Source organism: Hibiscus syriacus, unplaced genomic scaffold, assembly GCF_006381635.1.
Source record: "Hibiscus syriacus cultivar Baekdansim isolate YM2019G1 unplaced genomic scaffold, ASM638163v2 tig00110462_pilon, whole genome shotgun sequence".
NCBI classification, from domain to species: Eukaryota; Viridiplantae; Streptophyta; class Magnoliopsida; order Malvales; family Malvaceae; genus Hibiscus; species Hibiscus syriacus.
This window is the reverse complement of record NW_024062747.1, coordinates 2,613,301-2,637,398: the sequence shown is the minus strand read 5'-3', so window position 1 is coordinate 2,637,398 and position 24,098 is coordinate 2,613,301. Positions and strand designations below refer to the sequence as shown.

The following is a 24,098-nucleotide window of genomic DNA, read 5'->3' as shown; positions in this document are numbered from 1 at the left end:
GAGGATTATTCGGTTATCATCCTAAATATAAAAAAATAAGACTCACTCATCTTGCTTTTGCTGACGACCTTCTCATATTTTGCAATGGAAATATAGAGTCTATTGCTATAGTTATTTATGTTCTTCATAAATTTTATGAAAATCTCTGGGCTTCAACTAAATGTGGCTAAATCTAAAATTTTTGCAGCGGGTATTTCTCAAAGGAGTCTTGAAATCATCAAGATCTCTACTGGTTTTAAAATCGGTCTTTTACCAGTGATATATCTCGGGGTTCCTCTTGTTTCTCAGAAACTCTCTGTTAAGGATTGCTCCCCCTGATTGATAAGATCATATCTAGAATCCACCAATGGTCTGGAAGGCACTTAAGCTATGCTGGAAGGTTAGAACTCATTAAAACTGTCTTACATAACATTGCAAATTTTTGGTGTCGTCAGTTCCTGCTTCCCCAAACTGTTATTAATAGAATTAATCAACTATGCTCGAGATACTTATAGAGAGGCTCTGACACTTCAGCCTTTGGAGCAAGGGTAAGTTGGGGTAGTTTATGCAAACCAAAGTCTGAAGAAGGGCTAGGCTTAAAGGACTTAAAATCTTGGAACAAGGTCTGCATGATTCTGCTTATTCGAAACCTTCTAGCTGGTCAAGGTTCCTTATGGATTGCTTGGACCCATGCTTATGTAATTAAATCAAATGATTTTTTTTCCAAATGTCAACGAGTCCTTCTTCTAGTTACATCTTCAAAAAACTTTTGAAACTGAAAACCGAGGCCTTACCCATTCTTAATGCTGGAATTACGAATGCTAAAGGGATTTGGGAAGAAGTTCGAATCAAGCATGATAAAGTCCCGTGGCAAAAGCTAATTTGGTTTCCCATTCACATTCCCAAATTCAGTGTTATTGCTTGGTTAGCTATCCTTGATCAACTCCCTTGATCGACTCCCAACTAGGGAGAGACTCTTACGAATGAGACTCGTCACCAATGGTCAATGTATTCTTTGTAATGATGCTCTTGAAACAATAGACCATTTATTTGCAGACTACATTATGATTACTTCTCTTTGGAATGATATCTTGAATCTTACCCTTAGGTCCAAACCTCATATGTCATGGGAAATTAAGCTTGCTTGGGTTTACTCAATTTGAAAAGGTAAATCTCTCTTAACTTCAATTATGAAGATTGCATGAACTGCTTTTATTTACACGATTTTAGAGGAGAGAAACATATGCATATTTCAAGGAAAAACTTAAACTATAGAAAACATGTTTAGTTCCATTAAAGATATTGTTGGTGCTCAACTCAGAAACATAGATATTAATAGACTTGACAATGTAAATATACTTCTTTATAACAATTGGAATATAGATTAACCATTTGCTATATAGTGGTCTTTTGACCATTTTTCTTGAATTTTGTATGAACTCTTTCTGGTTATTTATCTAAAAAAATAAAATAAAATAATAGGTCCAGAAAAATCCAGGCGACGGCATAGATATACAAAGCAAGAATAGGATAGAAGAGAGTCGGTTTATCAACTACCCTCCAAATTTCAGAGTGGAAGGAAGGTTAATAGATTCCTTTCAGATTTGTCCCATGGAAGAATGTCAATCTCCCGACGCTTTCGATGTTCTTAACTCTGAAGAAATTCCCTACCATTTCGTTTGTTGCGTTTGCTTCTAAGTAAATAGTAATAAAATAATAAAACAACGCTTCTTCCCATCTTGTCGTTTCCATTTGTTTTTGTTTTCGAAAATTCCGATACTGTTAGTTTCATCCGTGTTCTTATTTTGCAGGGATCTTCTTTACAAGCCAATCGTTCTGCGTAAGATTTGATTTATATTTCCTTTTGATTGTTTCATAGAATTAATTTAGAATTTTCATGATTTTTATTTTGTCCGATTATCGTTTGGTTGATTATTAATTTTCTTTTCCATAAAATTGCAGATTGTGGTCATATAGCATGTTTCTGGTGCATTCACAAATCAATGAATTCTCAAAACGAGTCTCATTGTCCAATTTGTAGAAATCCATACTCTCACTTTCCTGGAATTTGTCAAACACTTCATTTCTTGCTGTTAAAGTTATATCCGATTATATACAATAAAAGGGAAGTCCAAACTCTAGGTAAGATCGATTTCCTCTCTTCGATTCTGTGTTTGTGAAATATTTTTTCGGTTAGTTGTTAATTACAGAGAAAATAAAGTGAGAGTCGTTAAAACAAAAAATATTGCTGTTTAGCATAACTTTCAACAGGGAGATTTTATTTAATGAAGTTGTCCTTTTTAGATATCACTAATTTGGGATCCAATTTTGCATTGAATCATCCTGCTTATGTTTGTCAGGCTTCTCGGTAGTGGATTGTCTTTACAGATAAGGGATATGTTTGTTGTACATTGTGAAGCTTAATATCTTGTTGCCTTTGTATGCTGCAGAGGAGGAAAAGAGAGTTGGCTATTTCTCTCCGGAGTTTAATGATCACAAATGTGAATCACAGGCTGATACCGACATAGAGGAACTTAGTCAAATGAGACCTGTTGCAGGGGAAGAAAAGGATCGGATTTCAGTTGCGGATTTGCTTTGTACCGCATGCAAGCAATTGCTTTTTCGTCCTATTGTTCTTAACTGTGGTCATAGTATGCATGTGCAAAATTTTGTTAATTAGCATCACAAAGCCTCGGTTTCCTGTTATCTATAGACTAATCTTTTCTCTTTTCAGTTTACTGTCAAACTTGCATCATCTTCCCTGCCAATGAGATGCTTAGATGCCCAGTTTTTCAATGCTTGCATCCAAGTAGTTTTCCAAATATCTGCTTGACTCTTGATCAGTTTTTGGCGGCTCAATTTCCCAATGAATATGCTCTAAGAAAAGATTCTGTTCTGCTCAAGCAAGTCTCTTCCAAGCATGATAGAGCAACCATCTGTATGTATCATTGCATTGTTGATCCCACCTTGTTATGTAGGTCCATCAAAGTTAACATTTTGGTTGACTTAGTGATAGCTGATTATATCATTGTTTCCAACTTCCAAACTTTTTCATGTTGATAGGTTTATTGCCATATTTTTAAGCCTAAAAATGAGGCATATGGTTACAGATTCAATTATCACAATTCATTTACATATTGGTGATATTGATCTCTAAAAGAACTGGCTGCATCAGTTTGATTCGTCTGCGAGTTTGGACTAATTATGCTTTAATTTTTCAGGTTCCGTGGAAGCTAGTAAATTAGATTTCAAACCTCTCGAACTGCCCTCAAGTGGTCGTTTTCCTTCCTCTGTTCAAGCTAGCTCATATAAACATGTAGGAGTTGGTTGCGATGCTTGTGGGGTAATGCTTTGCTCAGTGTCTCGTATACAAGTGCATGCTGCATTTATGTTCCAATATCACACCAATTATCTTTAAAAAGTTTTGCTTGCCCCTACCTTTTTTCTATTTTTCTCATTTCTCTCCTTAAATAACATGGATGCTTCTAAGGAGTTTAAAGGTTGCAATCCTTTATTTTCTCTCATAACTTATATTACTTATTGTGTTACTAATTTAAATTATTTGTAAATACTCTAATGGAAATTCAGAGTACCAGTGCATATATATGCACGTTTGTTTTATTTTTCTCTTGTTTTTCTTTTTCTACACTCATTAGTTAATGTCTGTTGATAGTTACTGGACATTTAAAAATTGTAAGAGGGCGTTTTATTCTTTAGGGCAGTGTTTATGGAAATCTTTTAGCGCTTTTCAAGCAAACATGTTTCTTGAGCTAATGCATTTACTGAACTCTATGTTGCTTGGACTCGGGTATGAGTATTAGATGTGGATATGTGTTCGACACTGAGGCTTTTCAATTTTTTCCAAGTCATATCCTCATACCTAGGTCTTGGTATGCGTCAAACATGAAAGCTTAAAAACAACGAGTCAGAGAAACATAGTCCAATCTAATCATACCATCAGGCAATATATGAAGGCATCGTCAATTTCAGTGAGATTTCTTAGCAGAATGTCATGCTTGCATCTAGTTGTTGGCAATTGATGAAGTAGGAGATTGGTAATATTTGTTATTCAATTGTTTTGAAACAAATTCTGCAGGTGGAAATAATAGTTGAGTTTTGTTCCTGCAGATGTCTCCAATAATTGGGGATAGATACAAATGCATAGATTGTACAGAGAAAATGGGATTTGACCTTTGTGGAGATTGCAATGCTACTCGGCCTAAGCTTCCGGGCAGATTCAATCAGAGACATACCCCAGAACACAGGTTTCAGCGCTTACACCGACTTGAATGCACTCCCCTGGTGGTAGAACCTTTACAGTGCCTCAGGCTCAAGTTGCAAGGATGGTGGTGTTATTTGAAGTATTTTGTATGTATTTGCATGAATGTGTGTATATAGAAACAAAATAAGCTCAATATGAATGTGTGGACCTTTGAACATTCCTAATTCATCCCCAAATTATGGCCCTCCTTCTATATTGGTCCCAAATCTTTTCAATATTCTAATTTCATCTCTAAACTTTTGTATGATTTCGAGGGGTGTTATTGAGATGACTAAAAGTTTGAGGATCAAATTAAAATGAATGGCATAGTTTGGAGATCAATTTGGAACATCCAAAAGTTTAGGGATTAATTTAGAAAGAGATCCATAATTTATAGATAAAACTAGAATGTTAATTTGTTTAGGGACTAATTTAAAATAAAGATTATAGTTTGAAAATGTATGCTGCAGTTAACCCTATTATAAATATATTTGTTACATGTATCATGTTCCGGAAGTGTCCGTTAAAGTAACTCGCCCCCTTGGGTCATTGTTGAAAATGAAATCTAAAGGAAACAATTTGCTATTTTTTAATTCAATAAATCAAGTTAATTTAATCAACATATTGACAATAGGGAATAATAGTACAATGCTGTGGTAATCAGTTGTTGAATTTTGTATTGTTATTATCTAATATAACAAAATAAAAATAAATTATCGAAGGAATGGAGTTGCCTTTTGGACCGTTTTTCCCTTTGATTGATACATTTTGGATGAATAGATACATTAATCAAATTTTTATATAGATAGAAAATTAATTCTAAAACTCAAAATAAGGATTAAACTAATTATGCTATTCGTTTTAGAATTAATTTTATATCTTTATCTTAAATAGTGATTCCAAGACCCAAAATAAAAATAACGCCCATTGGCACTGTTTTTATGCTTTCTTTCTTTATGTTGATATTGAATTTAATTAATTAATTTAAATTGAATATTTTATTACGATTATTTTCATAAATTTATTGGTTTTTATCACAATTTAAATATTTGAACCTTAAAACTATACTATTTTTATGCTTTTGATGAGAAACAGGAATGGAAACAAAGCAAAGCAAAAGCATGCGGAGAATGTCCAAAGCTTACAGCTCCTTGTGTTTCTATTTTTTTTAATGAGATTTTGACTTTTCAAATTAAAAAGATCCACAGTTAACATATTCGATCATTTTTCTATTAATATTTGATTTATCAATCGATTAATTTGGATCGAATATTATAAATTTTTATTATAGAGTTGTTTTTTAAAATTTAACTTATTTTATTTAATATCAAAATTTAAACTTTTAATCTTATTTTAAAAATTGAACGTCTCATTCTAAATAGATGAATGCTTATATGATTTTATTTTCTTATAATACCGATCAAAGAAGAATTGTTGTTTTGACAATGTGATTTTCTATATCTCCACCCAAAGCGAAGCCTGAAAAGAAGAGTAATATTAGTGTAAATGAACAATCCAAAAATGTGAAGATCAGCAGTTTGACAGAAGATGGGCAAAGAAGTTAACTAATAAGACTATGTCTTTGTCTCTGTCTCTCTCGCTTCACCCCCAAGCTTTTCTTTTCTTTTCTTCTCTTCCTTTCTTTATTTCTCCACTTCTCTTAATTTTTTCCAGTTTTTTCTCTCCCGAGTTTACTCACTTTCTCTGTCGATGGAAAAGCACTACCAGCAGCAGCAGCTGTCTTTGGCAAAGAGTTCCGGGCAACGTTGTAATGAATGGTACAAGTTCTATTCTAGCATTAGTGTTTCTTTAACGAGTTCCTACAGCTTTGATTTTTCTCTCACTTATTTTGTGTTTGGTGCATTGAATTATTGAGTTTCTAGTTTCTTTTTATATTTGTTCCTCATTTAGAAGTGATATTCGTTGTACCTTTCATCTCGAGTGAAAGTATATTCGACATGTTCAATCGTCATACTATCCCTCTTCTCTCGTGATATTAGAGACAAAAATATATAAGAAGATTTCTTCTCTCCTGAGGGAGGAGAAAAAAAGATATTTCAAACTCTCCCTCTTCTCTTGTGAAAGGGTAAGGGAAATCCATGTTCTTGTTCTCTGATCACTATTAATTATTTAACGATTTTTCATTCAAATCAAAAAAATAAATAACTATCAACCGACATTTTGTTATTTACTTCAACGATATTTTTTCTAAATGTAAAGAAGTAAATCGTAATTGATCATGACCAACCTCCATCCACTAGTTGTACTACCAACAATATTCACTAAAAAATCACATCCCCAGATCACCTTTTGGTTGAAGTTTTATACTCAGCCGCTCAAAATCTTTGCTGTTAATTACTATATTCATTTATCTTCCAGCTATTTGCGTTCATCTTTTTCTTTGAGGACTATGAATGACTTCTTTAAGGGTCTCTCCTTTTGTCCTTTTAATCTTTTTCTCTTGCATATTCAAAGTGGTCTTTCTATTAATTGTAGGATTTTCCGGGGTGTTCCAAGTGATATCACAATAGAAGTAAATGGGGTGACATTTGCTCTACACAAGGTAATTTGGTTCTTTACTTCTGAAAATTGATCCATATGATTTTAGAGAAATAGATTGATGTTTACCATGTTCTAATTTTGATGATTATGATTGTTATTTGCAGTTTCCTCTCGTCTCTCGAAGCGGCCGAATCCGAAAGCTGGTTGCAGAACATTTGGACTCTCATATCCCGAAGGTGGAGCTCCTGAATCTACCTGGAGGCGTCGAGTCATTTGAGTTGGCTGCAAAATTCTGTTATGGCATTAACTTTGAAGTTACATCTTTAAATGTGGCTCCACTCCGTTGTGTTTCGGATTACCTCGACATGACCGAGGAGCTCTCGAAGGATAACCTTGGTTCACGTGCTGAAGAATATCTTGAAAGCATTGTTTGCAAGAACCTGGAGATGTGTGTTGAAGTCCTGCAACAATGTGAAAATCTACTTCCTCTTGCAGATGAGTTGAAAATAGTCGGTCGTTGCATTGATGCAATAGCCTCGAAGGCTTGTGTCGAGCAAATTGCGTTGAGCTTCTCCCAGTTGGAGTACAGCGATTCAGGTAGACTTCAAGTGAACAGACAAGCCAAATGCGAGGGTGACTGGTGGATAGAAAATCTTTCAGTTATTCAGATCGATTTGTATCAAAGGATCATCATTGCCATGAGATGCCGTGGTGTTCGTCCCGAGAGTATCGGCGCATCCCTTGTGAATTATGTGCAAAAGGAGCTGAAGAAGAAACTTGATTCGGTTTCGACAGAGCACGAAAGACTGGTGATCGAGACAATCATCAGCCTGTTGCCTAATGAGAAACTTGCTGTTCCTGTAAATTTCCTTTTTGGACTCCTTAGAAGTGCCGTGATGCTCGATTGCAGTATTGCTTGTAGGCTTGATCTAGAGAGAAGGATCGGATCTCAGTTAGATATTGCAACTCTCAATGACCTTTTGATACCGTCTTTTCAGCACGGACGTGAGACCTTATTCGATGTCGATACGGTTCATAGAATCTTGGTAAATTTTTCTCAGCAAGATGATGTTGATGATATGGACGATGTATCCATTTTCGAATCCGATAGTCCTCATTCGCCATCCCAAAGTGAATTACTAAAAGTTTCGAAACTAGTGGATAACTATCTTGCAGAAATTGCTCCTGATGCAAAAGTCAAGCTTGCACAGTTTATGGCAATTGCGGAGGCTTTACCTGCACATGCTCGTACCATCCATGATGGCCTATATCGAGCGATCGATATATACCTGAAAGTATGCACGCTGATACCTTCTTCAATTTATTCGTGTTGGAGACAACCGACAACCGATTAATCGATATCCACCACTAACACTGAATTTCAGTAACATATATAATTCTTCTGTTGTGGAATAAGATTCGAAACTGCATTTGAGATTTTTACTTGTCATCATCCCTTCATCTGTAACTCTCTTAACTTTATAATGAATGCATGTTCAGGCTCATCAGGGTATACAGGAAGCAGACAAGAAGAAACTATGCAAACTGATTGATTTCCAAAAGCTCTCACAAGAAGCTGGTGCACATGCTGCACAAAATGAACGACTTCCCCTCCAATCAATGATCCAAGTTCTTTATTTCGAGCAGTTAAGGCTACGAAATGCTTTATGCTGCTCTTGTGTCGATTATGATACCAAGTCAGTGCATCACCACCAATCATGGCGGATCAGCAGCGGAGCACTCAGTGCAGCAATGTCTCCTGGAGACAACTACGCGTCTCTGAGACGAGAAAACCGGGAGCTAAAACTCGAGCTCTCTCGTATTCGGATGAGACTAAATGATCTAGAGAAGGAACACGTTTATATGAAGAAAAACATGGCAAAGTCTCATTCTCGTAGATTTATGAGTTCCTTCTCGAGGAAAATCGGTAAACTACGATTCTTCGGACAAGGTTCTTCGAGTTCTCCCTCGAGGCAATCCTACAGAACAGATTCAAAGGTGATTGAGAGAACATGCTCAAGCCAGTAGTGAGTAATTAAAATCACATGCCTTTATTTGCACTGAGAAGACATAGTTCTTCAAGGTTCTTCGCTGATTGCAAGTGGTCTCTGTAGAAAACAACTCGGATATAGTATAGAATTTTCCTGCAGAATTTACTGTATGTAAAAAAAAATGTTCATTTGCAGACATTCTTGTCATTAGCATGATGAATGAGCATTCATGTCAAAAACTGGCCATAGAAAAGAGAGAAATTGAACAAACACAAGGAGAAAAGACAAATATCAAATTATCACAATCCGGGACGAATCAAAGCTTCAGCTGCATGGAAACAAATGTTTGAATAATAATATCCAACCATTAACCATCCCACAGTATGTGAAAGTTCAAACAAATTTAAACCAACATAAAAGTTTTATAGTGAAGCCTGTTTGAATTCATTTTCGGGGTCTCGATGCTTAAGACGAAGCTGGTGCTTTGGTATAGAAGCGGACACCGAAGGCCAACCCCAAGATTAGCAGGGGAACGAGGAATAGCAGAAGCTTTACAACAAATTCTGAGGTCTTGTCTTGGTCGTAGTGAGGCTGCTTGGGAGGAGTGTACTTTGTCTTAGAGGGGATGGTTGATGTATCAATGTCACCCACGTAAAACTCATCCATCATTGCTCGAGCACTGCTACTATGACCAACATCCTCGAAATCATCACTTGCATCCTTCCCTGCCCAACCATACATCAAACCAACTGTTTAAGATGTCTCCGACATCAGATTACACAAAACAAGTAGAAAATTTGTGGACATATGTTGTACCTGTGGAAGACAGCAAGACATCATCACCACCGGGATGGTCTTCCAAGAATTTGGTCACATTGTATACCTGTTCAAATATAAGATACGGAGTTTTTATGAGATAAATGCAAATGTAAAGCATGATGCTCGACCCAGATAAATGCATATAGCTGACTCTAGAATAGGACTTAGCAATCACATTAATGGTAATATTGATATCTGAAGTTGAACAGTGCTTCATGTTACCACAAGCACAGAATGGAGACAATATACACAAATTTTCCACGTCATTCTCATCCAAAACACATCTACTAACAAATACGATACTGCAAGGGGTGAATATTATCATTACTGCGATTCTCATATTCTCCAACTTAATCATCAATAAAAAGATGTCAGACACCTAAAACACCAAAGCCAATTTTTAAGCCCTCAAAGAAATGGAACAAAAAAGGCAGATCGATGATGAAAATATTCTTACATGTCCATGAGCAACAAGTACTCTGCAAATTGTGGGAAAATACACACGACTATCCCTCAACTTGCATATTACTTGTTGCATTTAAGGGAAAACTAAATCTAATGGCAGTGAAGCAGCATATCAATGACCAAAACCACTCGTCTGGATTAAGCGAAAAACTAAGGAACCCGAACAGAAACGTTCATATGCCAAGGACAACAAGTACTCTGCCAATCGATGGGTAATACACACAACTTCCAGGCTCTCCTAATGAAATTTATTACCAACAACGAATAGAGTCCATCATGGGAATTCATAAAAATACAGTGCATTTAAGGGTGAAATAAAATCTAATGGCAACGGTGTGATCAACAACCAACAATCCCATATTAAGCTAATAAGTAAGCAAATCCAAGGAACTGAATAGCAAAGGGCCTATTCTTGCATGCAGCTCCGGCAGTCAAAAGGATCGAAAAACAGTGAGAGATCTAAGCAAAAGATTGGTTTTGATACTGAAGATGATTGTTTTGAATCTGACAAATAATCCACAAATGGGGGGGGGATCTTTCAGTCAAATATGCAGTGAATATAAGCTGTCAGCCTCTAAGAGAGATCCATCTATTGAAATTCAAAAGTTTCTTATGATCAGAATCAAATCAAATTTCAAACAGACAAAACACCTATCAATCAAATAAGGTTATCAATGAAATATCTACTGAATAAAAGAAGTGTTCACCTTTCCCTCAATGACAAGCCAACAGTCTTTAGCATGATTGTGTTGAGAAACCTCAGCCAAAGTGTAGACCTTTCTTTCCCCATCCATTCCCCCTTCTTTTTTGCTTGTATGAAGAAGAAGATGAAGAAGAGCACAAATTTGCTGATCACACTAAACCCAGAATTAATTATCTTTGTCTTATGGTTGGCATAAACTGTGTGTGCTGTCAGCTGTAGGATTGAATAATAAAAAAGGAAAAACTAATAAAGTAAAGGAAACAATAGAGTAGGTTTGGTTGGTAAGGACAATGTGAGCCATCGTGGAAAACAAAAAGGATAAAGTACATCAGTGGTCACTTAACTATACTAAAATGATCCTTTTGGTCACTTATCCTTTAAAAGTTACAAAATGATCATTAAATTTATCATACTAAATTTAATGATTATTTTCTATTTTTTGAAATTTTAATTATTTTTTTTGAAATGTTAATGATTATTTTCTAAAATTTCAAATTTCAATAATTAAAATTATTAATTAAGTATAATTTAATGACTTATATTTAAAAAACGACTTTGATGGGTCCGTGGGGGGTTTGTTGAGGATTGAGGATGAGGTGCTTGAGTCAATCACCAATCCCACCTTTCCTGTTTTACAATTTTCAAGGTTTTCGCTTGGACTTTGGGATGATTTTGTTGAGCAGCGACTAATTAAGGTGATTTTTAATTTGAATATTATCATGTTAACCTTATAATGTTATATCACAGTGATTTTAAGGTTTATAAACAAAAAATATATATAAAAATATAAATTTATAACATTTTCAATTACAATCGAAAAACTTATAAGAAAATATAATATTTTCAGTTTAACCTAAAATGTTACACCATCTAACCTAAAAAATTACGTTATTGATAATATTTTTTTGTTATAACCGATTTCTACTATTTATTAACCTTACATTAATAAATTATATTTTACGCTTCCAAAATTCTTGGTAAATATGCAATTTTGAGCCCCTTCTTTACATGGTATTTCAAAAGTGCCCTTTCTCCTTTTTTGTCCATATATAAAAATAATAAAAATAATAAAAAAATTAACTCTATCAAATCTAGTCGGATCAAAATCAATTATAATCGGTCAAATAATCATCCTTATAATAAATAAATAATAAAAAAATTAAACTTTAATTAATCTAATAAAATAAATAATTTTACTTTAAAATATTTTTGAAAAATAATGGTAAATTCATAATTGTAAATAAACAAATCATCAAAGTAACTAAAAAGCCCAAATGAACGAAAGAACAATCAAAGGCCTTTTATCCTCGTCGTCTTCCTTAATAATGTAAAAGCCAGGCCCATTATTCACTGAAAAAAAAACCCGCCATTTTATCTTTCTCTTGAGAGCGAAAACGGAAGAAGAAAAAACTTACACAAAGGTATTAATAGAGAGGGACTCGGCCACGTGCTCATGGTCATGGCTGGCAATTGCAGGGAGGTGTCGTAATTTCGGGTCAACTCATGTCGTTTTGATTGAGTTCAAGACGTTGAAGGAGGGCTCGAAGCTTCAAAAGATATGAGAGAGATAAAGAGGTCACGAGAGTGTTAAAAGGAGCGGGAACGTTTCCGATGTTCCCTGGTGCTTTGCCCTAGCTGCCCATTATTGGACTCAGTATCCAGGTTCAGGTTATTTTCGCGCTAAAATTTTGTTTTGGAAACCCTCTAATTTTAGTAGTGTTTAAAATTGAGATCAGGGCACATTTTCTTTGATTTAATACATTTAGGGTTTCCATTTGTTTCTTTGTGGTATGTCATACGCATTTCGATTGAGTGCTGATGGATTTACGTGGTAAGTGGTCTTCTAATACTAAGTTAAAATGTATGGGAGGCTCACCAGTCTCTACATTATAATGTTTAGTTACTGAATTTTCAACTTCTTTACATGCTATCATTTTATTATGCATATGCATACACTTATTGTGTGCCAGTGATAAAATCTTTAGTGTAATTCAGCTTTGAGTTCAGTTTTCTATTTAGTGGCAGGTATGCATTTCATTGTGGGGCTATTTAACTGCCCAAAACTTATTGTCAACCTCTCTCCCTATGCAAGTTTATTATTACATTTCTCAATTTTTCATAGATACTAGGTGTTCATTGAACTTTAATTGCTTTTGAGAGAATTTGATTATATTCAGTTGCTTTGAAACTACTGTGCAATAGTGGGAAATTAAGAGTGAGCAATATGCATCATTGTTTTATCTATGACCTATTTTATGTGACCCCTTTTTGCCGCATCCGACAGGTGACAACTAAGAGAGAATAGAAATAAAGTATTAGTTCCTTAACTTGCCAGAAAGTCACTCATTTGGAATAACATTGCTGGTCCTATTCCAGTGGAAGTTATTATATCATACATTTTGTTCTTTTCCAGGAAAAGTCTTTCCACAGTGATCCTTCTTATGGTAAACAGCGTATACACTCAGGCATAGTTCTTCTGTTTCATGTATTATATCCATTTGTTTGGAGTTTCTACCTTATTTTTTTGGTGTTGATTTTGGAATATTTTTGCTTCTGGAAAGGTTCCTTTTTTTTATTATCTTAAGTGAATTATCAGTTTGTGATCAGTTGTGTGATTCTGAACTGTTACAAACTTGAACCTTAAGTGAATTAATAAAATTCATATTTTATGTGGTTACAAAGGTGTCTCCATTGCAACAAATGGGAAATAATTATTGTATTTCAATTTTATCATTTGAGTAGTCTCTATTTACTTAGCAGTCTAGTTATTTTTCTGATTCTTTACCCCCTCCAAATATCTTATGTAGGTGTTTACTAGTGTTTTTTTCTTCAATTGGAGGGGTCAGCCTGTAAATTTTAGGTAGGGATGCATGTATGTAATTCAGGATCTGAAATTTTAAATGCTGAGGTTGATTTTATGGGAGAGGTTGTTGACGGCAGAGTTGGCGTTGGTGTCAAGATCTCACCGCGTAGAGCAGCTATTGAGAAGGCTCAAGCAAAGCTTAGGTGATACTTATGTTCCACTTCACTACACTCCTCTGATATTCAAGAATGATGCACTTGGTTCACATTCCTAAGTACAAGAAAACTCATTTTCTTTCATTTTTTTCACTTTTGTCTATAACAGGCAGGAGTATGATGTTCGTGAGGAGAGGGGAAGGGAACTAGAGCTTCCTGAGAAAGTATGCACTTTTATCTCCTATTCCTATCTTGAGTTGTATAATTAATATTCATCATAAAGCATAATGCTGCCAGGGTTGCAATCCCTTGGATTTTAAATTTGGCAATGCAGTGTCAGTTAGTGTCCGGAATACTTCTCTCACTGATCAGCAAGCAGAACATTTAGTTACTGTTGTTGTGTGTTACTGTACTATGGTTCTGAATTGAATTGAAGCATCAGTTAACGCTTCCCTGTCCATAATTGTTACAGTGATGCGAAAGATAGTTTTGCACTCACTGCCTCACCTCATGGTGATTCCATAGAGAGTAGTCTAAGACCAGGGATTCCTCAAGTTTGTGAAACCAATAGTGCAGACAATCTCTCACTTTTTGCTGGTGAAAATGGGTTGCCTGAAGATGAAAAGAAGTCTATGCATCCTCTTAAGAGGAATACCTTTGTTCCATCTGAGCAATCTTCTCGGATGGATAGTGCCTGCAATACCAAACAATCAGAAGATTCTGCTATTTTCGCCCATATGCTTGAAGGAATAGGTCCAAATTAAATCAAGATGGAGTGCGGTCAAGTCCAAACGATATTGTTCAGGGTCGAGGTGGTCATGGTCCTTCTTTACCTGCTCATGTAGCATCAAAGGATGTGAAGTCTCTGACATCTGATGCAATTAACCAACATGGAAAGAACATACCCTGCTCATGATAGCTTATGATAATCAGTTTAGTATGGAGTTGGATGGAGTCCAGGCTCCAGAAGAAACAATTAATCAATCAAAAAGTGATATATTCTAAAGCAAGGTTGTTGTTACAGTTTCCACAAGCTTGATCGATGACCTCCATAAGAACCTTCTCAAGTGGAGGCTGATAAATCTGCAGTTAACTTGATTCCTATGGAACCTGATCTTGTGACAGGGAAGGAGCAGATAGTTTCAACCGGTCTTGATGTTCCACTCGTAAAAGGTGCAACACAAGCTGAAAATGAAACTAGTTATAATCAGTTAAATAGGTTTGGTAATGCCAATAGAGATAGGGAAAATATGCCAAATGAATTGCAAAATAGCAGTGTGGCAGTAGGGACTAAGGGATTAGATTCAGTGTCCCCTTGCATTCAAAACTGCTTAAGCTAAGATGTAAATAAGGATAATGATATGTGTACTAATCCAGAAAATTTTGATTCAAATGAAAAGCTCATGGAAAAAACTTTTGAAAAAGAGGAGTCGCTAAACCTAGCAGTTGGTGAAATGGCAAAAGAGAACAATGAAATCAAGGATGTTGATAACAGTGATGTTGTTCTTTATACTTGTAGACCTGTGAATCAAAATCACTCTCTGAATGATTCTATTGTCAAGGTGGAGGAAGAAATTAGATGTGAATTGCAAAATGAGGCACAACGAAGTAATCATACTTTCTCAATAGCTGAAAGGAAAGTTAGTAGCTGAAAGGAAAGTTAGTGTGATGCCAGGTGATAAATCTAAATCCAACAAGGAAAACTTTCTACTAATTAGCCTCAAGATACAACAGGCAACACTCTTTATGAGATTCCTGAGACTACTGTGTTAGGAATAACCTCTAATGCTATTGCTGATACTCAAGCTAGTTTGGATAATCATGTGAAAGTGGTGAACAAGGCACAAGAGGATTCCATTATGGAAGAGGCACATATGAGAGAGGTGGTGTCTGTCTTTTTTCTGGATATGCATAAGATTGTCGATTTCTTAACTTTGATCTATTTTATTTTGACTTCAAAAAGCTTAAATGGTCTGGCATTATGGTAAACAGGCTAAGAGGAAAAGGATTGCAGAGTTATCTGTTGGTAGCTTATCCATGGAAAAACGCCAAAATTCTCACTGGGACTTTGTCCTTGAGGAAATGGCATGGTTAGCAAATGATTTTGCTCAGGTACTATTTAGTGTTAGCTTTACTTAATTAGTGTAAATGTATTTGCAGTTGACCAGAGAACAAAACTGGAAATTTTGTCTTTAAGCGTCCTTTTTTTTTGCTTTATGTGCTTTTAGGAGCGTCTTTGGAAGATGACTGCTGCTTCTCAAATTTGTCGCCGTGTTGCTTTTACTTTAAAATTGAAACATGAAGGACAAAACCATTATCGGAAACTCAGAAAAGTAGCTTTAATCCTAGCTAATGCTGTCATGGACTTCTGGCATTCAGCAGAAGTCCTTCTAAAGAGAAAGGATGTAAATCTTGGTCCAAAAATTTATGGCTATGATTCAGTGGAGGCTGATGAATTTCTCAAGAACAATGCAGAACTTGATATGGTACTATGAGGGAGGTTTTTAATGAGGCCTCCTATTTCTATAAAAAAAATGTTGATGGACCTCTATTGGTCTATAATTTTAATCATTTTATCCATGTCCTTATACGTGCTGACATTGATGATTATATATATAATATTTAATTTTCTTATTAAATCTTGGTGGTAGTTGCTTCTAAATCTTCAAATTCATTTACTGTTTTTTTGCACGTTGGTTATCTGCTTATATGGTCTGTTCTTTGGTACATGGTATCTTTCAGTTGCTGTGTGAGAAGTTTTACTTGATCTGGAAGAATTGACTCACTTAAAAAATGTAGAGAAGAGTTTACTGAGAACTTTGGTATTTAAATCGATTTTGGTCTTCTTTAATTATAATATTTTTGGATCTTAATTTTTATTTCCATTAAATTTTGTCTCTATCTTCTTTTAAGTGTGTTGGATTGCTGGGGGTATTTGATGATTGAGTTTATAGGATCTGGGGGATAAGTTAATATTTAATTGTAAATGCATATGGCCTTCGAATTTCAGATCAAGCTTTCTTAAATATTTGGAATTGATTGATAGCTATGGAGCTGTTTGGGCTTGTTTTCCTGATCTTCAGTTCCTTTCTCTTGCAAAACTGCTTAATACTTAATTTTCATGTTCTAGTTGTATTAGATCCTTGAACTATTTTGCCTTGTGTCTCACCTTTTTGTGCATGATGTTATGGAGAAGAGTACAAATAAGGAGGATGCGCACCCTGGAAATGACCATGAACTTGCTATTCGGTCATATGCTCTTAGATTTTTAAAATATAACAGTTCCTCTGTTCCATCACGTCAAGCTGATGCAGCAGCAACTCCTGACAGGATATCTGACCCGGGCATTATTGACAGCTCTTGGGATGAACTCCTAACTGAAGTATGCCTTATTTTCTTAGCTTTTCAAGTTTATTAGCACATTATTTTTGGCTTTTTGCTAAATCGCAGGCTGTATCTGTTTAATATGCATGCTCAATTCTGGACTCTGGAGTTTTAACCTTTTGGAAATAGTTTCATTATATTTACATTTTATGCTCAAACTTTTTATGTACTTTATTTCAGGAAAGCCTCTTCTATGCAGTTCCTTCAGGTGCTATGGAAACCTACAGAAGGTCTATTGAATCTTATTTGGTGCAGTCGGAGGTAAATGTAGGTCCTTTAATGAGTTTAGACATGCTTCTTTTGCATCCTGTGTATTTTTATGAACATCTGAAGAATAGTTTACTGGACTTGTGTAATTCATATGAAAATACATCAGTAAAGTCACCATGGAAAATATATATACCTGAGTGCAGCTGCTGGAACTTTACTTCTCAATCTTGTTTATTATTAAATTTTTGCCCCAGAAAATTGAGAGTAATGTGCAAGAGGAGGTTGAAACATCTGTTTATGATGCTGGAGCTGGTAATCACTACACTTCTTTTGTTTTGATTTTCTTAGTTGTTGAATAGTCTTTTGATCCTTATGACTTCTTCAATTCAGAGTTTGGATATGGTGACTTTGTGTATGATGAGGATGAAGGAGAAACAAGTGTGCATCTTTTGCCTGGGGCCTTTGAAGGTTGCAAATCATCAAAACTGAACCAGAAGAGGCGGATGAACTCATTGAAAATTTTGAAATCATATCCTGCAAGATCATATGAAGTAGGTGCCGAATTGCCTTATGGGAACTGTGCTCAACAATCAGCCTTGATAGGTAAAAGGCCCTCTAGTGGTCTAAATGTCGGCCCAATTCCAATGAAATGTGTGCGTACTGGTTCCAGGCAGAGTTTTTTAGGTTCTTTTAGCTGTGTTGCTGCTGCTGCTGGGGGTTTACAGGCTCCAACAAAAACAAATGCTTCTAGTGAAGATACTAGTTCTTTTCCGGATGATCAGAGTACTTTGAATGGAGGATTCCAGATCCAGAAAAACATGGAAGTTGAATCAGCAGGGGACTTTGAAAGGCAGCTACCATATAACCGTGAAGAACCATCAACAAAGCCTAAAAAGACGAAAAAACCAAGAATCTTGTTCGCAGAATTCTTCTATTTCAATTGACACTGGGTTTGTTCCTTTTGGAATTGTTCCGTTATTTGCCTTTGTTTGTAAAGGTCATGAATGGTGTTTCTGGTAGGGTTCTGCATATGATGAGAGATGGAAGCTGGAATCTACTCATAATGAACCGGTAATTTGTTATCTTCACCATGCTAAGTTGCTAATCTTGTCTTGATTTAAATGAATTCTCTTGTTTCATCATTTTCTCTCTCTTTAATGTAACAGTATATTCATTTTATAGTTGAGAATTTTAATTTCTTCTGTTTTGGATGACTAATTACCATTTCTATGTTCTTGTGTATCTTACTTATAAACGTGTAATTTTACCTAGCTCGAGATTCTTTTTTTTAAATATATTTGGAGTTCTTAAGTTAATTTCTGAATTTGGATTGTTTAGTGTTCTTGATTGAGAAAACTTTTAAATCTTTAAGGTCGTTTTAGTATTTTCTGTTTTTTATCAGATTAGTAGACGGTCCAGATTGACATCCTGCTCCCTATGATAGATATGAGGATGTTTAAACTCATAAGATTTGTATGCGGAATCAACTTTATCTTAAGAAGATAACATTTCTTATGCAGGGAAATTATTCTAAAAGGAGACCTGAGAGTTCTCATTTTGATTCTAATGGAACCAATGGTAACTTTTTTCTCTTATTTTATTTAGTCATTGATTACATGGTTGGATGTCTATTTTATTTCATATTCTTCATCCTTTACCCTATAAATTATCTTTTTTATTAGGTTTACATGGGCAACATAAAGCCAAGAGGTTGAAGATAATGAAGCAACAACTAGATAGCACTTTTGATAGCACTCAAAGTGGATCTATCCCTTCACCAGTAGGGTCCCAAATGAGTAACATGTCTAATTCCAGCAAAATCATTAGATTGATTCATGGTTGTGACAAGGGTAGAAAAGCCAAAACACCTAAGGTACTTTTCTTCCCTTTACCTGTTCTTTAATGGTCTGGTGAGAATGTGTTTTAGAGTTGTCTTAGCTCTGATGTAATTATTAACCCATGTAAACTTTTGTATCGATCCCAGCACTCGTACATATACTCTTCATCGCCTTGGTGAAAAGATGCTATGGCATTTCTAAGATGGTTGTTCATATTGGGTTGATTATGCCGTAGCAAATTTTTTTGCACAAGTCAGCCCAAGATCTTATCGAGCCGGAAGGTAATCCATTGAGCCATGTTCTGGAGTGATCTTTCAAAGAATATGGAAATAACTTCAATTTCAGCACATCTTCATGCACACCTTGTTGTCGAAAAGAGTCACAGACCTCCAAAAATGCCCGAACATGTTGTCTACCATCCTCATGAGGAACACCACCAAATTGTCCAATCAAGTCCAACTTATCGAACATAACCTGTTTGAGCTCGAATTGGGTTAACTGAATCTTGGGAGTTACAATAGCAGGTTTTAAGTCGTCCAAGGTGGGAGCTAAGTGATCTCTAATAGTTCGTGGTCGGGCAGCATTCTCAGCATTTGGAATTGTCGTGGCATTTAGAACTACAGGATCCTTCACCTGATTTTGAACAACATGAGCCTCAGGTTCAATATGAAATAATGGTTCTTTGGGTCTTTTACGGGTCATGCGACAACGTAACACCTGAGAAAGGTAAACACAAAAACAAGTAATTATGTACAAAGAAAAGAAATAAAACGGTACAACAACTAAACTCAACATCGTCAATTGCCAATCTCCGGCAACGGCGCCAAAAACTTGTCTGCAATTTATGACTACTATATATGGGTGTGGGATATATGTGCAAGTATACACAATCGAACAAGTAATAAAGTGATGAGTGAGTATCATATCCACAGGGATTGGAGAGATCTTGAGTAAAGTTTATGCACTATTCTAAAGTAACCAAGTATAGTTAATGATATTTACAAATGAGAATGCTATGACAAAACGAAATAGATGTAGGTGGGAATGGAATGATGATATAATGTAATGTGGCAGTAAATGGAGATGCTGTGGCAAAATGGATAAAAATGTCTTGGCAAAAGTAAATTGAGTGTAGTGAAATCAATTGAAAATGTAAAGGCAAAACAAAATGTAAATATTGGATTTGATTTTCAGGACTTTAAACTCCTCACACGATAAGCTACTATGGGAATGAGTGATAGGAGTCACTTAGGAAAATATATGTCTACTTCTCATAATGATCTTGTTTCTATGTCTTATCTGCCCGACAGAGTCTATTAGGGTGCCCTATGCTATCTCTAGTAAGGGACTCGACAGATTGAAGATGCCTTGGCAAAACCGGTTGGCGTAAACCCCTGCAGTGGTCCTATTGGTCCAGATAACAGGATATGTCTCGGCAATATTTTTTTGCTGCAGTATTAACATCTAACCTATTGTTCATGCACAACTCCTTTTAGTCGAATGAAATCCTAACCTTATCTCTAAGGTGGATTAGGCCTAGTTAATATCTATAACCCTTTGCTTATGTGGTTCCTCCCTAGTTTCTCTCGAACACTAAGGATTTACTACTTAGACATTCTCTCGAACACTAAGTAATCACCTAAGGAATGACTACTTTCATAGCTCCTACAACCTTAAGGCATTAAGATCCATAAACAAAACAGATTATAACATAGAAAAACAACCATTCATTAAAGCAAATCTTAAATATCCAAAATAAACTCCCACCAAATAGGATTAGTTCATGGTGGGATTTGAAATAAGCAAGCACAAAGCAAGTTAATCCGTTTCTTACAACCCAAATGATAAAATATGAAAGCAAAGAGCAAAGGGAAGGAGGAAAAGCCTTCGACGTGCACTGACGGAGTTTCCCTCGATCACCACGAACTGTCCCAGCAATCTAGTTTCTCTCGGACGCCTAGTTCGCCACTCCCTCTAGCTTGTCAACGGAGGAATGCCACGGAAAAAACGATTGACACGACAAAAGAGAGATTTCCCCCCGAATTTTTAGGCTCTTGGCGGCTATGTAAAAGTCTCAAAGTCCCCCTTTTTCATTGTGGCCTCATCTTCTATTTATAGGGAGAAAATAAACTTAGGGTTTTGTGATAAAATTACCCTAGTACCCTAAAGTTCATTCCTTTTATGTAAAAGATGGTGCATAGATGGTAATGAGCCTCTCCTTTACGGCTGATTGCAGAAATCACGCATGGTCAATGACAGCTGACTCTTACTAAAAATATCTTCTTTGACTTTTTCTGCCCAGAAATGCCGTCTGAGTTGTCGCGGCAATCGCATTTTGCTCAGTAGTCTCATCATGTCATGGCAATTCTCTTTTGCTTATCTTTGCTCCCAAATCCTGCACATCATCAAACAAAACACCTTCCCCATAAACATCACTGATTACAAAATAAAATGCCTCGGCAAATAGAATTTCACCACATGCAACTATATGCTCCTAAATGCATCTATATGATCTTATATGAGCTCTTAGACAGTCAATAACTTAAGTGAAAAGGTCTCAAATATGACCTTTTTACGGAGTTATCAATCCTGCTCCTCTGAATGTCCTTAGCATGGCCTTTAGCAACCAAGCTGCCGAGCAAGGAGGGCAGATGATGCACTTAATGCCAGGCCAGGGATTGTATTCTGGATCTGTTGTGAGCCCTGTCCAACCATCTAAACCACTAGTTTCTGATCAATTTTTGAATCATTCCCAGCCCCAGCAAAAGCTACTGTCTGGGGCAGTTTTCCCTTCTACAAAGCATCTCCTGCAAATGGCTGCCCATTCTGATAATAGTTCTCAAGTTCAGGTTTCCACAGTTCCTTCTGGTCATACACCATCAGCTCTGCATCAATCTGTCCTGCCAGCTTCTATGGGTCCAAACCACCAGCACTCACAGCTACAGTCACAGTCACACAATAAGCAGGTTAGTCAAAGCCAACCTACTGTTGAAAGGACGATTCAACAGAATCGACAAGGGAATTCTTATCCTTCCAGCAAATCTCAAGCTGACCAACAGCCCATGAGTAGTGCTTCAAAGATGGGTACCACCTTCATACATGGCAATGCCTTGGACGGCATTTGATTCAGCTGACAACACAGCTTTGGTTGTTTCTCCTTCTGTTGGTTCTCATGGGAAATCATCAGAAGTTCAGAACCAGTGTATAATCCGGGTATGCGAAATGTAGCCACTCAAGTGGGATCCATAGGGAGGCCGTTTCTTCCAGATTCATCTTGTAGTGACCCAGTACCTACTGTCAGCCAAGGGTTAGGGAAGAGACAATTCTCAAGTGACCTACCCTCCAGTGGGGACTAATGCTGGGGCACAGTGGCCACAACAGCCACAGATACAACAATCTCCCACACCGCCGTCATCACAACAAAATTACCGGCAAGTGCATCAAGATCATCATAGTTCACCCACACAACAGCTGCTATTGCAGCAGTCACAACAGCAGTCTGCGTCTCCCAGCAGTACAGGGCAACTTGTATCACGGGCCTTCTAATTCTAAGCTGGAATGAAGCAATTAGTGGTTGGAGCAGTTCCAACAGCCATGGGTCCTGCCAGGGTCGGGTTTGCTTGCCCTTGTAACATCAGTGTACAGGTACTAACTTTTACAGATTTAGGCAGGTCTGATATGGTGTTATTATATGTTAGGTTGTTGAACTAGGAAAAACTAAACATGTAGATTTATCTTACAGCTTATATTGGAATGAGATAAATGATGTCCCTCTCTGCCACATTGTTTTTGCATAATTGGCTTGTTAAAGTTTCTCCCTGACAATTTCCATCCCAAGTCCCATCATACCCTCTCTTGGTTGAATGCTCGAATCTCAAATTATTTATGGATAGCTATTTTTTACTTCTGGCTATCTGTGGGTGCGTGTCCGTCTTTACTTTTTCGATGGTGTAGAATTTGTTTCCTTTACTTTTTCCTTTTTGTTTATTTCTTTGGTATCTAAATTTTCTTTCAACTTAAACAGAGAGTTGGGACTAATCAGGCTGTGATTTTTTTTGCAGATGAAGCTGGTTATTCCATTACGGCATTGTAACGAGGAAAGAGGTGGGTCTGCTTATTTGCAGGTTAGAAAGTCCTTTTTGGGTTCTAGTGGAAAGTCCTTTTCTGCTTATAGTGGTATTTGTACAAAGGTCGCGTCTCCCTTTTCTTGTTACTTCCCCTCCTTTTCCATGGTTTCGTACTTTTTGCCCCAGTAGATTGGTGCCTGTCTTTATTATTCTTTGAGATCAAATGGGGTATCTATCAATCAGCGTTATGGGCAAAAAGACTTGGGAATTTTCTGAATATTATTGAGGTTTACTGGTCACTGTTATTAGAATGACTACCATGGCCGTGCCCACCCGATCATTAATTTGTAATTTGTGAACAGTCTTCAAATTTTCATAATACGACAATCTTTTAACTGCTGCAATCCCCATTCAATTTCCAATCAGTTCTGGGCCTTACTAAAATCACTAATCACAGGACTCTGTTTCTTACTTTTAAGTTCTAGGTAAATCGTTAGCCCTAATATGTGCTTAAGTTTTTTTTTCTTTGTTCAAGTGAACTTGAATCAATCAAGTGCAGAACTTTTGAGTTATTAAGGTATATTTCCTGTTTTAGTTACTTCTATTGTATCACATCCCTTATCCAATAAAACATAACGTTAGTGGATATAGAGTTATTTATTACTTTTTCCTACACCAATGATTCTCCATATATGATTAGGGGTGCACAAAAAATCCGAATATCCGAATATCCGAAAAAAATATCCGAAACCGGTTTTGGGAAAAACCGGTTTTTTTTAACCGGATCGGATTTTTTTAAACCGGTTATTTTAACCGGTTTGGAGAAAAAAACCTAGACCGGTTTTTTTACCGGATAAAAAACCGGTTAAAAACCGGTTTTTATCCGAAAAAAAACCGGTCTGGGTTTAAAAAACTAGCCGT

General features: G+C 36.2%; 4 protein-coding genes and 1 pseudogene across 4 annotated transcripts; 4 read left to right on the top strand and 1 right to left on the bottom strand.

Annotated features, from left to right (window-relative positions):
- The first annotated feature begins 1,442 nt into the window (after positions 1-1,442).
- LOC120127097 (E3 ubiquitin-protein ligase PRT1-like) lies at positions 1,443-4,436 on the top strand. Its single transcript, XM_039145100.1, has 7 exons — positions 1,443-1,684; positions 1,791-1,819; positions 1,942-2,121; positions 2,430-2,630; positions 2,714-2,917; positions 3,201-3,322; positions 4,108-4,436. Exons 3-7 carry the CDS (start codon positions 1,983-1,985, stop codon positions 4,375-4,377), a joined length of 936 nt encoding a protein of 311 aa, XP_039001031.1. The 5' UTR covers positions 1,443-1,684; positions 1,791-1,819; positions 1,942-1,982; the 3' UTR covers positions 4,378-4,436.
- Positions 4,437-5,950: 1,514 nt separating this feature from the next.
- LOC120126864 (BTB/POZ domain-containing protein At5g48800-like) lies at positions 5,951-8,770 on the top strand. The gene is made up of 4 exons (XM_039144924.1): positions 5,951-6,018; positions 6,737-6,803; positions 6,907-8,037; positions 8,243-8,770. Exons 1-4 carry the CDS (start codon positions 5,951-5,953, stop codon positions 8,768-8,770), a joined length of 1,794 nt encoding a protein of 597 aa, XP_039000855.1.
- A 224-nt stretch (positions 8,771-8,994) lies between these two features.
- LOC120127099 (cytochrome b5-like) lies at positions 8,995-10,895 on the bottom strand. Its single transcript, XM_039145101.1, has 3 exons — positions 10,725-10,895; positions 9,550-9,616; positions 8,995-9,458 (listed from the first exon to the last, which is right to left on the bottom strand). Exons 1-3 carry the CDS (start codon positions 10,809-10,811, stop codon positions 9,199-9,201), a joined length of 414 nt encoding a protein of 137 aa, XP_039001032.1. The 5' UTR covers positions 10,812-10,895; the 3' UTR covers positions 8,995-9,198.
- Positions 10,896-13,519: 2,624 nt separating this feature from the next.
- On the top strand, positions 13,520-14,286 carry LOC120127100 (chromatin modification-related protein EAF1 B-like). The gene is made up of 2 exons (XM_039145102.1): positions 13,520-13,726; positions 13,848-14,286. Exons 1-2 carry the CDS (start codon positions 13,587-13,589, stop codon positions 13,945-13,947), a joined length of 240 nt encoding a protein of 79 aa, XP_039001033.1. The 5' UTR covers positions 13,520-13,586; the 3' UTR covers positions 13,948-14,286.
- LOC120126863 lies at positions 14,007-23,603 on the top strand (annotated as a pseudogene).
- The last annotated feature ends 495 nt before the right edge of the window (positions 23,604-24,098 follow it).

Excerpts from the sequence above, each read along its gene's own strand:
- LOC120127100 (XM_039145102.1), top strand. The coding sequence starts at position 13,587 with ATGCATGTATGTAATTCAGGATCTGAAATTTTAAATGCTGAGGTTGAT. Across the intron at positions 13,727-13,847 it reads AAGGCTCAAGCAAAGCTTAG|GCAGGAGTATGATGTTCGTG; the intron begins GTGATACTTATG and ends TGTCTATAACAG.
- LOC120127097 (XM_039145100.1), top strand. The coding sequence starts at position 1,983 with ATGAATTCTCAAAACGAGTCTCATTGTCCAATTTGTAGAAATCCATAC. Across the intron at positions 2,122-2,429 it reads AAGGGAAGTCCAAACTCTAG|AGGAGGAAAAGAGAGTTGGC; the intron begins GTAAGATCGATT and ends TGTATGCTGCAG. Across the intron at positions 2,631-2,713 it reads TGTTCTTAACTGTGGTCATA|TTTACTGTCAAACTTGCATC; the intron begins GTATGCATGTGC and ends TTCTCTTTTCAG.
- LOC120126864 (XM_039144924.1), top strand. The coding sequence starts at position 5,951 with ATGGAAAAGCACTACCAGCAGCAGCAGCTGTCTTTGGCAAAGAGTTCC. Across the intron at positions 6,019-6,736 it reads GGGCAACGTTGTAATGAATG|GATTTTCCGGGGTGTTCCAA; the intron begins GTACAAGTTCTA and ends TATTAATTGTAG. Across the intron at positions 8,038-8,242 it reads CGATCGATATATACCTGAAA|GCTCATCAGGGTATACAGGA; the intron begins GTATGCACGCTG and ends ATGCATGTTCAG.
- LOC120127099 (XM_039145101.1), bottom strand. The coding sequence starts at position 10,811 with ATGGATGGGGAAAGAAAGGTCTACACTTTGGCTGAGGTTTCTCAACAC. Across the intron at positions 9,617-10,724 it reads GGCTTGTCATTGAGGGAAAG|GTATACAATGTGACCAAATT; the intron begins GTGAACACTTCT and ends ATATTTGAACAG. Across the intron at positions 9,459-9,549 it reads TGTCTTGCTGTCTTCCACAG|GGAAGGATGCAAGTGATGAT; the intron begins GTACAACATATG and ends ATGGTTGGGCAG.